Source organism: Barbus barbus, assembly GCF_936440315.1.
Source record: "Barbus barbus genome assembly, chromosome: 37".
Taxonomy (NCBI): domain Eukaryota; kingdom Metazoa; phylum Chordata; class Actinopteri; order Cypriniformes; family Cyprinidae; genus Barbus; species Barbus barbus.
In genome coordinates, this window is record NC_136715.1 from 10821218 (window position 1) to 10835731 (window position 14514).

The 14514-nt window shown below is 38.0% G+C and overlaps 1 protein-coding gene across 1 annotated transcript; it reads left to right on the forward strand.

The window, feature by feature from the left end:
* Window positions 1–1390: 1390 nt before the first annotated feature.
* dhrs3b (dehydrogenase/reductase (SDR family) member 3b) lies at window positions 1391–11396 on the forward strand. The gene is made up of 6 exons (XM_079396175.1): window positions 1391–2082; window positions 7434–7577; window positions 7860–7979; window positions 9577–9815; window positions 10272–10397; window positions 10482–11396. Exons 1-6 carry the CDS (start codon window positions 1888–1890, stop codon window positions 10564–10566), a joined length of 909 nt encoding a protein of 302 aa, XP_079252301.1. The 5' UTR covers window positions 1391–1887; the 3' UTR covers window positions 10567–11396.
* The last annotated feature ends 3118 nt before the right edge of the window (window positions 11397–14514 follow it).

The following is a 14514-nucleotide window of genomic DNA, read 5'->3' on the forward strand; positions in this document are numbered from 1 at the left end:
ATATTGTAAACAAGCTTGCCCACTTGTTTAGCCTACTAGCCTATGCAAACAAAACAAAATTAGGTTTCATCATCAGTTAGGAACATAGGCGTATATTAAACATCGTATACATTTTAAGATATTGTTAATTACCTATAATGCCCTGAATGGTTTGGCACCTCAGTATTTGAGTGAGCTCTTATCACACCATAGTCCTCCACGTCCACTGCGATCTCAAAACTCTGGCCATTTGATAATACATAGAATATCAAAATCAACTGCGGGCGGGTGATCGTTTTCCTATTTAGCACCCAAACTCTGGAACAATCTACCTAACACTGTTCGGGAAGCAGACACACAAAATGTGAACCAGATGAGTCCTTTGCACAATCTGACTCTGCTGCAGCCTAGATTTAAACTGCTGATTTTGTCTGGCCAGAGGAGAATGACACTATTGCGACACACTATTTCCCCGTCTAAATACTGTAAAGCTGATGTAAAGCCACCCAGCTTTATATCAAGCTGATGTAAAGCTGCTTTGACACATAATAGTGACTTGACTTGACAAAGGTTGGCCTGCTATTCAAAGCAGACATTATAAGGTCATACAATGCCATTTTTTTTTATTGTATATAACACTTAAATATATTTTCTGTTAATAAAAATGTGTCTTGTCAAACCGGTTCATTTCTCCTCGTCAGACAAATCCTCTGTCGTGTTGACACTTGTGTTAGCTGGCAGCTTTTATCAGTCTTAGCTGTAACCGTGTCAAATTCATCACTAAACAACTAGGTTGTTAAACCCAAAAACGTCAATCCAGTGATTCATTCAACCACATGGAAACGTAACCAATACGAAACGCATATTGTGCAAAAGACTTGGCGTTTCGTTCGTGAACGAATCTGTGTTTTGAATCGACCTTTTTATGTGAAGGAATAATTTCATTGAACAACCTAAAGAATGTTGTTCGAGTGAACGGTCATTTAAACATCGATTTAATCTCGTTCACAACCAGAAGAGAAAGTCTCAGAAGAATATTATGAAATGTGTCAAAATGACTGAGCATAGCCTACACAATTAAAATGACTCATTATTTATTCTTTTTTTTCTACAGCTTTATTTAAGTTATGCCAAGTAGCTGACAAAATATTAGAAATTATAATAAGACTGCTTTGTCATTTGTGGAAAAAATAGATCTGTATGCAATTTTATTAATAGAGGACATGTTTCTACTCGGCGTTGTGTGTGTGTGTGTACGATTCGAATCGAATGATTAATGAAGTGAATAATTAAAGGACTCATTGTAGCATAAATGCTCACTAAGTGAATCATTTTAGTGAGCCGATTCAAACGATTCGAATCACTGGAATGAAGCAAAAATCCCCACCACTAGTTACAATAAGCGCAGGTTGAAACTAAGGCAACGAAATTGCCTGTGGCACCACTTCTGGGGGAGGGGACATAGCCGTCATAAAGAAACCCTCACACCGGCTTTGATAAAGCAATACTTCTGTCAGTCCTCCAGCTGTCACTAAAGATAAATGGTCTCTTTAAAACCCCTATCAGATCCGAGGTATCGTCATAGTTGTATTCTGGCCGCTGTCAGTAGCGAGAGGACGGTGCAAAGCAGCAGCGCACACTTATCGCAGCAAGAGCTCCGTGGATAAAGAGTTTGTGTGGAATAAAGGTGCGCAAAATGACAGATATTCCGCCGGGGCGCACATAAACTGCGTTGGATTGTGGTAGATAGATGCATTTCACTCTATTTAGTGTCGGTCAATTTTGCAAAATAAGGCGAAATTGCCTTAACCATACCTGTAAAATAGGAGCAAAGGTGATCGCTCCGAGCAAGGATTCAATTAGTTCAGCAATTGTTCCAGGCGAGAACTGAGATAAGCGGATACTGAGATGCATCTGAAGGCGCTGGGCTGCGTGGTGCTCTTACCTATTCAGATATTCTACTATATTGTCAAGGCGACCGTGTGCTGGTTCTTACCGAGCAGGCGGAGAGATCTGACCGGAGACGTGGTGCTTATCACGGGTGGCGGACGGGGCATCGGCCGTCACCTTGCTAAGGAGTTCGCCGTGCGTGGAGCTAAAAAGGTAAAAATTATGTATTGGTCATACTGCCTAATATTTCAGTTCAAAACTTATAGTGTTAGTATAGCACCGTAGTTTGAATTCCAGGTGGTCTCCCTCTTTCTTTCTCATTATTCTGATTGCTAACTATTAGTCAAAATTATCAGTCAGACTGTTTACTCAAAGTTTCATTACACTAGCGCTATTTGGCATAGAAAACACAAAATTATCGTGTTTTAATTTAAAAATAATTTAGTTATAATGATGCAATGTTACTATCAAGAAACATACATTTATTTATATTCCATGACTGTCTTTCTCTTACAAAAAAAGTATCAGTTTCCACCAAAATACAATATAAAATAGGCCTATAATATTTTCAATGTCAGAAGCTTTCAGAATCTAGCTGTAATTTAAATGGTTCATTGCACCTCCTTAATTATACACTGATGAAGAATACTGATTTGAATAATAGGCTAATTAATGGAAAGTTGTTTTAATAATGATTAAAAAAATTTTTACAGACTAGCTGTACTGTAATAATCATAAATATTGAAATCATAGTATGTTTGTGAAAACTGTGGTTATTATGGCATATTTTGGAAGCTAATCCACATTAACACAAATAATTAGCCTACCCAGGTGAGTTAGCCTATAAGTGCACTTCCATAATGTACTTAAAGTGCTCTATTTTCGTACACTAATTTTTTACTTAATATACTAAAAATGATCCTTTAGTACTTGATAAACTTAAGATCATCCAAGTGTATTCAACTGTGCTATTTTGAGACACCATGAATATGAACTAAAATGTGCTTTTAACATACTTATTTAAAAAAATGTATTTAGTTACCACTTGTAGTATACTTGAACCCATCTTCCCTTCACTAGTACACTCAAGTGTACTACAAGTGGTAGCTAAATACATTTTTTTAAATACAAAGATAGTATGTTAAAAGTGAATTTTAGTTCATATTCATGGTGCGTGAAAAGAGAACAATTTAAGTACATTATGGAAGTGTACTTGTTTTTCACCTGGGTATGGATGCGTTTGTTTTGTTTTGCAAAGCATCAGTCTGTATGGGCTACTCCTCTCCCTAGGGACATTACATGTCCTCTTCATAAGCCCATTGTCTCAATGGTGCATAGGTCATAACCCCTATGGTCAACTGACCAATCAAAATGTGGAGCTGGAACCCGATGTCTGGTTCAACTTGTTATACAAACTGGGTCAACTAACAAACAGCTATTTTGAGGAAAACATCCTTCTTTCAAACTTTGACAGCTTTCATGTTCAGATTATTACATCGGTCCCACTAGAGAGGCCAGTGGCCAAGAGATTCATGGTGCCAGCAACTTTGACCTTGACTAATCACTTAGATGATGGCTTCTGAATTTTCGTATAATTTTTTTACTCTATTACAAGCTCTATCTGGAGTATTTAATGGCTTAATTAAATCTTTCACGTTGGCAGTAGTGTAATGTTTTCTGTCCCAGCAGTCAGACTGTTCGCACAGTCTAATGAAACAGGACTGTGCTGAAAGTCAAGCGCTGGGAAGAAATGTCTCAGCTGCCTCACCCACCCAAGATATTGCATTATAAATAGACCCAGTGGCCCAACTGTAATAAACAGAGCTTAATAACTTCTGTAACTGTGACAGGGGCCCCCATGCTTGGCGGCGTTACACCCATGGCTTTACTTTGATTTATACACATTTCCCCTCCAGAGAAGCTTTTGTGTATAGGGCTAAATAAAAACCCATCATAAAAGTCGCAGCACAAATCTTACACAGCAAACTACTCAGAGACCTTAGATCCCTGAATGCTCACCAACATGCTCAACGTCCCAGGGCAAAGGTCTTTGAAAGAAGCAGCTTTGCAGCAGTACGTTAAAGGAAGCCACTGTGCTTGTCAACACCCCGTTGTTAGCCATTGTCAAGGTGTGAAGGCTTTGGAAGGGACACCTGCAGTGGCTATCTTCACAGTTAGCCCATTCTTAAGGAATGCTAAAAAGGCATGAATCATAAATGCACAGGCTCAAATTTAACTTGACCACTAGGTGGGGGTTGAAATTTTCCAGAAAGCAGCCATTTATTATGCCGTCCAAGAGGTCAGCAAGTACTCACTGCATGGTAATTCAACACTGGAAATATTTTGCTAAATTTATGTCAGCGCCCACTAACCATACCCTAAATGATGATTTGCAGAACCAAGAAAAATTAAAAAACAAGAGCAAAAATACTGGAGCTCTTAAAAATAAAGCTTCTTTATTGGCATATATAGATCCATAAAGCCAAAGACCTTTAATATCCATGGAACCTTTCCATTGCACAAAATGTAGTGGAAAATAAGATTATTTAAATATTGTTTGCACTAAGAAAGAAATAGAACTTTTCATCAAAAGATTCTTCTCCCAAAACTTTCTTTTGGAACCGGTGTACAGAAGCACCATCATCTGTGGCCATCCATGTGGTCCCATGGCTAATGGCTTAAGGAAGTGCGAAGGAAGTGAGCCCTATGTAAATTGCTTTCTGCATGTGTATGGGCTGGGGGCAGGGACCATACAGCTCCCAGCTGGGCAGTGCCCTGTGGCTGACCCTTCTGTCTCCACACTAATTAGACAACGGCAGGCGACTGCCTCCTGAACTCCTTGTGCCCCCATCCACATTCAAACCCATTCCATAGGGTGCAAAGTGGATGGGGTGCAAAGTGTTATCATGCCTTTCACCATAAACCAGCTTAAATGCTCCTTCATGTGGGCTTCAAACACAGAGCACTCATCATTTGTGTTCATCTTTAAGGAAACACAATGTGTGTCCTCACAGGACTGGATTAAACACGGTTTGTTTGCTCCTTATTTTTGCATATTATATGCTAATGTGGTGCACTCAGCCATTGCTACTCTAAGGACTTGAGCGATAAGACTTGCTAATGTGATGTGTGCAGATGAAGCTCATAGTGGGATTGTAAGGGAGACCACCTTGTGAGCTCTTGTTCTCTGACAAAAATATCAAGATTGTTGTGAAATCCTATTATAAGCTTAATCAAGACCTTCCCAGGAATTATCTCAAAGGCCATGAATATAAAGCAGACCCATACAAGAACACAAAAGCAGGTTTATCAAATAAATGTGCATTAGGCCAAAGAGATGAAACCACATACAGATCAGACCACCTTTGGCTTAATTCATCAGCAAACATCACTGATAGGGACTACAGAGATCATTCCAGGTTAATTAGGATGGCTAACATTAAATCATTATCTGGCTAGAATTCATTTAGCTAGAAAAACAGAAAAAAAAGTAAAATGTTCTTACAGTTTTGGTGAGTAATGTTTCTTCACATTTCAGATTGACTCTAGTAATAGCTCCATTTTTCCATTTAGGAGTCGGCTGAAATACATATCGAAAAGAACACACCACATGTTTAGAGGAAATTTCCACAAACCCTTTCTCGAAAAGAGAAAAACAGAGTTAGACAAATTACAGGCAACCATGACGAATAAATGTGAACCATTTTTCAGTGACAACCACCCAACAGTGTGAATAAGGTAACTGTACACTTCAATATTCAGTTCTTGCCATTAAAAGCAAAGCTTTGTGAAAGTAAAAACCTCAAACCAGACCCTGGGTTTAGCTGACAACAGTATTTTGGTTCCAATGAAACTGAATGTTAATGGCAAGGGTAAGTCCCTTTCACAGGCCATCATTATAAAATATCATAATATTCGCTCTCCACTAGTGTGTGATGAACATATTCACACATATTTATTTCAGAAATCAGGACATATGCAATAGAATACAGTTTTTATATAGTGTTACTGTTGACCAGTGTTGTTATTGTTAACTAAAAATTAAAAAAATGTTTTCAATAATTGAAATAAAGCTGAAACAAAATTAAATATAAATATTAAATGAAAAACGTAAACACACACACACACACACACACACAATGACAAAAGCACATAACAAAATTACTAAAATGAAAATGAAAACTATAAAAAAAACACAATAGAAAGCCAACCAATAGAAGCCAATTCATAGTACTGTATATACTGTAATACTGCTGTAGACTAACCATAACAGAGTTAGTTATTAAATAAATAAGTAAATAAAATAGATTTTAATATTCATATTTTTTTCAAATGAGGAAGATTTTGTCATCTTAGCTAATGTCTGCAACAAAATGTGTCCCAAAAGGACAGTATGTGTGGTTACACACACACACACACACACACACACGTACGTTGTGTTTCCATGTTTTCTATTGCACTACACCTAGACCTACCCCTCACAGGAAACTTTCTGCAATTTTAGATTTTTAAAAAATCTTCATTCAGTATGATTTATAAGCTTGTTACCTCATGGGGACCTAAAAATGTCCCAACAAGGTCAAAATTTAGTAGTATTACTATCGTTGTGGGGACATTTGGTCCCCATAATGTGATACATACCAGATGCACACACACACACACACAATTATGAGGTTGTTTGGCTGGGTCAGTACGCCCAGCAGGCTGTGTAATCTCTATGAGAATTGTCTGTGAGAGATGATGAGGCGGCATCACTGATTTCATTACCTTTCCTTGACCTCTCAGACTGACAAATCTAATTGACCAATCACTGCCCCCCTATGTTCCCTGTCCCAGCCAATCCATTCACATAGGCTTTTCTCTTAATCCTTCTCCAAACTAATAGTGGCCGTGAAAAATAGCCCCACTGTTCCTTCAATGAATGGGACTCTTCTGTTTATACCATACCCAACTACTGTGTCTCATATGTTGGTGTGGTATATAGTGTATTCCTCTCAAATGGAAAAAGCTTTTGTTGTAAAAAATTGTGGTATGACCCTTGTGGTTTGTGGCATAAATTACATTTGAAATACATTATTTTTATATTTTATTTTCATGGAATACCATTTTAGAATACCATATTTCTCCTAGTCCTCATATAGAGTTCCAAGTAAATGTGGTTTTAATTTAAAAAGGACATACTGAAATACAATAACAGATTAGCATCTGACTCATGCTTTCTGTGTCAGAAGTTTTGGCATGAATTATAGGTCACATATCCTCATGTTTACTAGTAAACACCCACATTGAAGAACGCAAGTCGTTATAAATTAGGTAAGACACTGTTAAAACACAACAACTGACAACATGAAATTCTTTCAAGCAAATTAAATCTACTTTGAAACGTGAATTCATGTGACTAAGTACTTATCTGTGCTATTGAGCAGTGATGCGTATAGTTTTGCTTTCGGAAAGATGATTCATGGCCAATATGACAGATCACTTCATGCTTCGTAAACCTTTATATTTCTTATCAGTTTTCTGCTCTGGTCCACCTTTGACATGTGGTTCCTATCTCTTAACAGCTAATCCTGTGGGGCCGGACGGAAAAATGTCTGAAGGAGGCATGCGAGGAGATCGCCCTCTTGGGGACGGAGTGCCATTATTTTGTTTGCGATGTGGCCAACAGAGAAGAGGTTTACAAGCAAGCCAAGGTTGTCAGAGAAAAGGTATGCCCCATAATATCATACCCTGAGGAGTTTCTTAATTAAGTTCATAATAAGCTTGGTTCAAACTGGTTGGATCTAATAACCTATAATGACCTCAGTGCTGGCTTTGTCTCAGCTCTGTTGTCTTCCACCCCCGTAGCCTGGATAGAGATTTCACTTCGCCTGAAATGTCTGGGTTAGATAAGGCCCAGCAGTATGGCAGAGCTAACTAGCCATGAAAGAGAACAAAAGCACGTTTTTGGAAAGAATATCTCACAGTGTGTCTTTTTTTTCTTATGGTAGGTGGGAGATGTTACCATTTTAGTGAATAATGCTGCAGTGGTGCATGGGAAGAGTTTGCTGGACAGTGATGATGATGCTCTTCTGAAGTCACAACACATCAACACAATGGGACAGTTTTGGGTAAGTATGTAAATGAGTTGAGAAAGGATAAGATAGGATGGCTTTGTCTGATTCAATGTTGTCAAAACTAAAACAAACTATTAAAGTTGCATTAATCTAAATGTAGCACTTTCTTGTCTTTTCTTGTTTGCTTCCAAATTAAGGTGACCAGACGTGCCACTTCCCGGAGACACATTCTGCCCAGGATTTCATCTGCCGCCGATGTTTGTGCTGCGCTGATCGATTGTTGTATGACATCAAAGTATCGTGAGAGCTATAGAGAGCAGAGCAGCTCCTTATGCTTTCTAATCACTCTCGCGGTACTTTGATGTCATCGATCAGCGCAGCACAAACAACCAACACCTGGCTATTTTAGGCAATTTAGAAATTCTGGGCAGAACGTGTCCCCAGGAAATGGCACATCTGGTCACCTTATTCCAAATAGTTTAATAAACCTGGTATTGTATATTACGAATATTGTTGGCTCTTGTCTGCCAAATGCATAAATGTAAACTTAAATGTTACAATTGTTAAAAATCGAAATGTTGCTTCATCAAATAATAATAATAATAAATAATAATACATTCTGAAATTGCCAAAACTAAAATAAATACTAAAATAAAAACTTATTTATTTTAGAATTATTAAAATAAATGAATAAAATGAAGATATAAAAGCTAATAAACCTAAACTGAGGCATCTGGTTATTATTTCTGGTTTGACTGATTATCAGGTAGACTTATAGTTCAATCTAAAATTAAAATTCTGACATTAATTACTTACCATTATGTTATTCCAAACCCGTAAGACCTTTGTTCATCTTCATGAAATCCGAGACTTTTTGACCCTGCATAGACCGCAACTACTACGTTCAAGGCCCAACGGTAGTAAGGACATCGTTAAAATAGTCCATGTAACATCAGTGGTTCAGCCGTACTTTTATGAAGCTACGTGAATGCTTTTGTGTGCAAAGAAAACCAAAATAACGAATTTATTCAACAATACTTCTCTTTCGTGTCTCTGCCGCACGTTCAAAAGAGTATCACGTATGCGTGTGATGCTGCTGACGCAGGAGCCAGCGTTCTGACGTATAACCTTGATATGCTGCGGCTTGTTTACAAATAGAGTAATGCACACTTATGCATTGTGGAATTCTCGTGAATGTGCTGTGGAGACTGATATAGAAGAGAAGCATTGTTGAATAAATGCATTATTTTGTTTTTCTTTGTGCAAAAATTGTCTTCTTTAACAATGTCCTTACTATATTTCTGGGCCTTGAACTTGGTAGTTGCGTCTATGCAGAGTCAGGAAGCTCATTTCATCAAAAATATCTTAATATCTTAGTATTCTGAAGATGAACGAAGGTCTTATGCGTTTGGAGAAGCTAAAGTGTAATTTTTGTTCCAAAATCCCAATTTGCAATCGGTTAAACAAACAGACAGTCCCACGGCCAAACACGCACCACTGGTTAATGTTGCTATGTTAGACTAAAACAAATAATGCAATGTTTTAAAAAATGTATTAGGTTATGTAATATTTGACATTTTTACCACCTGCCTTCCAAATTCCTATACTTCCAGGGGTTTAATTTACCTTTTAATAATCCTTTCATCCACAGACCACAAAAGCCTTCTTGCCTCGTATGCTGGAACTGCAAAATGGTCATGTTGTGTGTGTCAACTCCATCCTGTCTCTTTCACCCATCCCTGGTGCTATAGACTACTGCACTTCTAAAGCATCATCACTAGCCTTCATGGAAAGCCTCACTCTGGGGTTGCTGGACTGCCCGGGGGTGGGCTGTACCACTGTCCTCCCGTTCCACACCAACACTGAAATGTTTCAAGGCATGAGAGTAAGGTGAGCTGATGGGTACAGCACAAATTAATAATTTAAAAGTTCCACTCATATAGACAGCTTTTTCAAAATCCAGCAAATAATCAGTTCAGTCTTACCTTTCATTTTGATTATCCCATTTCAACTGGCAGTAAGTGACATTAAGGAAGCAAAATGCTGAAGTACTTCTATGTGAACATCAAATCAAAATGAACCCTATGTACTTTGTTAATGCATGGTTGTGGTCATATTTTGAATGATTCATCAGTACACGTTATTCCAAAAAACTATTTTCTTCATAATCTTTAATCAGAATGCAAGAACTAAAGGAAACAACTTTACTTTTCTGTTGACGTCACATCACACAGATTTTTTTAAATAATTATAACCAATAGCCAAATTGCTTCTTTTAGCAATCTCACATTTGACTTTCTTTGTTTACCATTTCACAATGGTGCATATTTGTAATTTTATCTGCAGGTTCCCCCAGCTCTTCCCTCCTCTAAAGCCTGAGGTGGTAGCCCAAAAAACAGTGGATGCTGTTAGGACCAATACAGCCTTTGTTTACTTACCCTGGACCATGCATGCACTCGTTATCCTCAAAAGGTATAGCCTGATACTATTTACGAATATAAATTATTTCAGCAAATAAACCCTCACTGATTATACACTTTTTTACACTTGAAACAGTGTGCTACCGCAGAGTGCCCTTGAAGAAATCCACAAGTTCTCAGGAAGCTACACCTGCATGAACACTTTCAAGGGACGGACATGAGAGGTCTAGAAACGACAATGGAGTTTCAAATGTTACAATTTTTTTTAAGAAAACTGTTTCATGTTTGAACAAGCGCTATGGAGTATGCCAGAAGCAGCGAGTTAGAAGAAAAGACGGCATGCCAGAGCACATGGTGCCTCATTTCTAGGACCCTTTGCAGGTCATCACTGGCTTCTGTGTTGCAGTGTTGGACAAACACAGAATGGACACAAAAAAAGCCTCAGTCGACCGCTGTACTGTATGTTTACTTTAAAGTTTTTAACAATCACATTTTTAACTAGTCACTGTAAATGCAGCATCTGAATAAAACGCAGTTTTAAAGAGAAAAGCCTTCTATTGGGATGTTTTAAAATCCAGGCTCACAAAGTGAAGCTGTGGTTGGACTTGCCCTGGGCATCATACGGTTGGAAAGTCGGTGTTGTCCCATGGGGGCCGACAGCAATAAATGCCTCTTCAGCACTTCATACATACCAACACAACAAGCTTGACCTGCTGCTCCAGCGCGTGGGTTGACTCATTCCCCCTGTCAGATACCTTCACTGTGCTGCTGGTAGAAAAAATAAGTCAGATCTTTTTTGTAATTTTTCTTGGTCTCTTCTCTTTTGAAAAGAGACAACAAAGATGTGAGCTTGGGTTATTTTCAAAGCAGGGTCGAGTTACTTCTTTAACTGTGTGTTGAAGGTTTGGCTCAATTGTAACTGCGCTTTCAAAAGCGTGTACTTTGTTCTGAGAACAAAGTTACAGGGAGACCAGGGAAAATGCTGTGCTTTCTGGCAAGCTGGGAATATTTAACCACAGATCCATCCAACCACTGCTGTGGTGTTATGTACAAAAAAATAAAAATACACGTATGCCTTTCTAAGATTACTCCTGCAGTAAAAGTATAGTACAACTCTTGATGTGATCTGAGGCTATTTACTAAAGCTGTTGATTTAAAAGATGAAGAATACATAAAAATGTGGGATCTGTCTGACCTCTGGCAGCCAGATAAATCACATAAGAATCATATGAATCACAGTAAACCACAAGCACCTTCTTCAACAATTATAGCTATGCTGCACATCCTGAGTTTGAGAAGAAAATAAATTAAAACATGCTCAGTTAAAGGAAAAATAGGAGTCTCTTGTGGGGACTTTTTTTCATTGCCCCAGAGTGGGCCATTTAAAATACTGCAAGAAGAACGTAAAGTCACCCGAGGGTCATGAAATTGGGGAGTTGTACGTATACGAAAGAAAAGAAGGTTTCAGACCCCAGCGGGAAGGTTCAGACCAGGGTTAGTCAAACATAAATCATAGACCTCTCATACAGTTCTCACTGCATTCATACTCAATTGCAAAGCCTGCTTGAAATCATTAAACCATGTTTGCAATCCATCCTCAGTGATCAGACTTTGATCAGAGTCCCTATGAGCTGGAAAAAGACATATGTGGAACAGAAAAACAAAACAACAAAAAAGACAATTACTTTTCCCCAGCCGGAGCAGGATTTATTATTCCCAAACACACGAGAAATTCTTCATAAAACACATTGCATATTAATTACTCCTCCTATGTGTATCGCCGTCTGAGAAGCCTCATAAAGCATCAGAGTGAGAGCAAGAATACTGATGATTTAATTCAGAGCGTATCATGATGCCTCCAATCCGCTCAGTCCCTGCGGATTCATGAGTGGGAATATTAATGTTGCAGGTCTGTGGTTATGCATTTATGACGTCTGTACTTTATTCTGCTGAATCTGTTTTCCATATTAGTCTGTAATCCTTTTTTCTTTCAATCCATATTTCCTGGCTCGTGGATCAACAAGGCTTATGAGGAAATTCAAAAAGCCACAGAAATCCTAAAAAAAAAAGCACTCTGAAAGGGCAATGTCATGGTTGATGGAATAAGAGAAAACAACATAAATCAATCACTGCAATTATTTGAAACTCAACAAGCTTTAAATGTTACATTTTTTCTCCTGCATGCTAACTTTCAAACTGTCTTAAAATATTCCAAAAGTAAAAAAAAGGGCTTTTTTTTAGTTGTAATTATGGGCAACTGAGGTACGAGGTTAAAGGTCATGCATAGTCAGTGTCCTTATGCCAAGACAGAAAAGTATAGTTTTTATTTACAGCTGAATCTACCAAACCCAACATTAATTAAAGGGATATTTGAGTGAAATTATGTGCATGTTAACATTTACTCATTTTTATGTTTTCTAAAGCTTTATGTGACAAACAGACCAAAATCATTGACAACAACAACTACATTTTTCACCAAAGTGCTGTTAACAACTGCGAACAAATAATTTATTATTCAGTGAGTTCATTCCAGAATCAAATCAGTTTGATTTGTGAACAAATTCGTCGGACTATTTTCGAGAATTGGAAAATAGTTAACCTATTCAAAGATCTGATTAAAAGAATGATTTGTTCACAAATCTTTCTGAACTTTCATGCACATGACAAGACGACAGATGTCAAGATTTGAATAAATAATGGTTTACGGTTTAGGCTCTTATTTATGGCTTCAGAAGACTTTGGATTTAGTCATATGGACAACATTTATCATACTTTAGTGGTGCTTTTTTTTCTTTTTGATGCTTAAGAGTAATAACTGGAATTGTAAGGAAAAGAGCAAGTAAGTCATGAAGTAATGACAAAATTTTCATTTTTGGGCAAACTATCCCTTTAAGATGAATATTGCTAATTTATATCCTGACATGTGTGGTCGTAGCAAAGAATGAACAGTTACATATAGTTTCCATATCAGACACTACACCTGGTTCTATCAGAGTGTGCGATGCTCCTCTAATGCTTCCTCTATAGATGAAGCATACAGAAGAGCAGTGTTCTTATCAGCAAGCATCTTTCCTGTGAGCTGTGGTGAACTTCCACTCCCGCTATATCTTTTTTCATTAGCATCGCTTTCTGGAACACTGTTATCACTGTAGTAGATCAAAGCAGGAACAACAACAGAACCGCGAACATCACAGCCAGGCGAGAAATTACATAAGGGCTGCACAGCCGTGCCAGATCAGCTCGCCTTTATGGCCTGGCTGTTTATTACACTCAAGCTTTCATCTAGCTGCAAGGGCCTACACCTCTCCTATCGAGATTACAATGGAGACAAAAACAAAGACTTTGCAATGCTTCTTTACATTGATCCTTGCGTGTGCTCACTTTTGATGGAATAGCATGTGTGTTGTGGGAATTAGTTAAAGGGATAGTTCATCCAGGGTTGCCAGGTCTGTGAAACAAAACCATCCCACCTGTTAGTCAAAAGTAGCCCAATTGCATTTTTTTCCTGTAGTTTTCCTCGTCTGTCATAATCACATTCTGGGTAGATTGCTTTAACCTGCAGTCTAAAAAACATCCAACTGCAACAGTGTATAAATAGCCTAATTCCACGGGAAAACCTCAAATTTGGCAACATTGATTGAATTCAAAAATGTCATTTCTGTCAATTTACTCATATATACACCGTATTGCCAAAAGTATTGGGTCACCCCCTTCTAATGAACATGTTTGACTACTTTAGTCATTTCTGAGTACAAATCTTAATGTTTAAGCATGATATTCTAGGGAATTGTGTTTTTCTAACTGTATAGCAACAATTTGGACAGGACCCTTTTCTATTCTAACATGACAGTGCCTCTGTGTATAAGGCATGGTTCAAAAAGACATGATTGATTCAGTCAGTGTGGAACAACTTGATTGGTCTGCAGAAAGCCAAGTCCTAATCCCAGCTGAACACCTCGAGGTGTCCAGATCTGGTGTGACTTTATATGCAGACCTTGAGCCAAAAACCCATCACCAAACATCAATGACTTGTACATAAGGGTACTGTCATTTTAGACACGTCCGAAACTGTTGCAACAGAGATGAAAATACAATTTTTAAATACATGAAATATGTTTCCATCTTTGTTGTCACAGTTTTGTTAGTGCCTTTTTCTCTTCTAAAGAAGG

Excerpts from the sequence above, each read along its gene's own strand:
- dhrs3b (XM_079396175.1), top strand. The coding sequence starts at position 1,888 with ATGCATCTGAAGGCGCTGGGCTGCGTGGTGCTCTTACCTATTCAGATA. Across the intron at positions 7,578-7,859 it reads CCAAGGTTGTCAGAGAAAAG|GTGGGAGATGTTACCATTTT; the intron begins GTATGCCCCATA and ends TTCTTATGGTAG. Across the intron at positions 9,816-10,271 it reads TTTCAAGGCATGAGAGTAAG|GTTCCCCCAGCTCTTCCCTC; the intron begins GTGAGCTGATGG and ends TTTTATCTGCAG.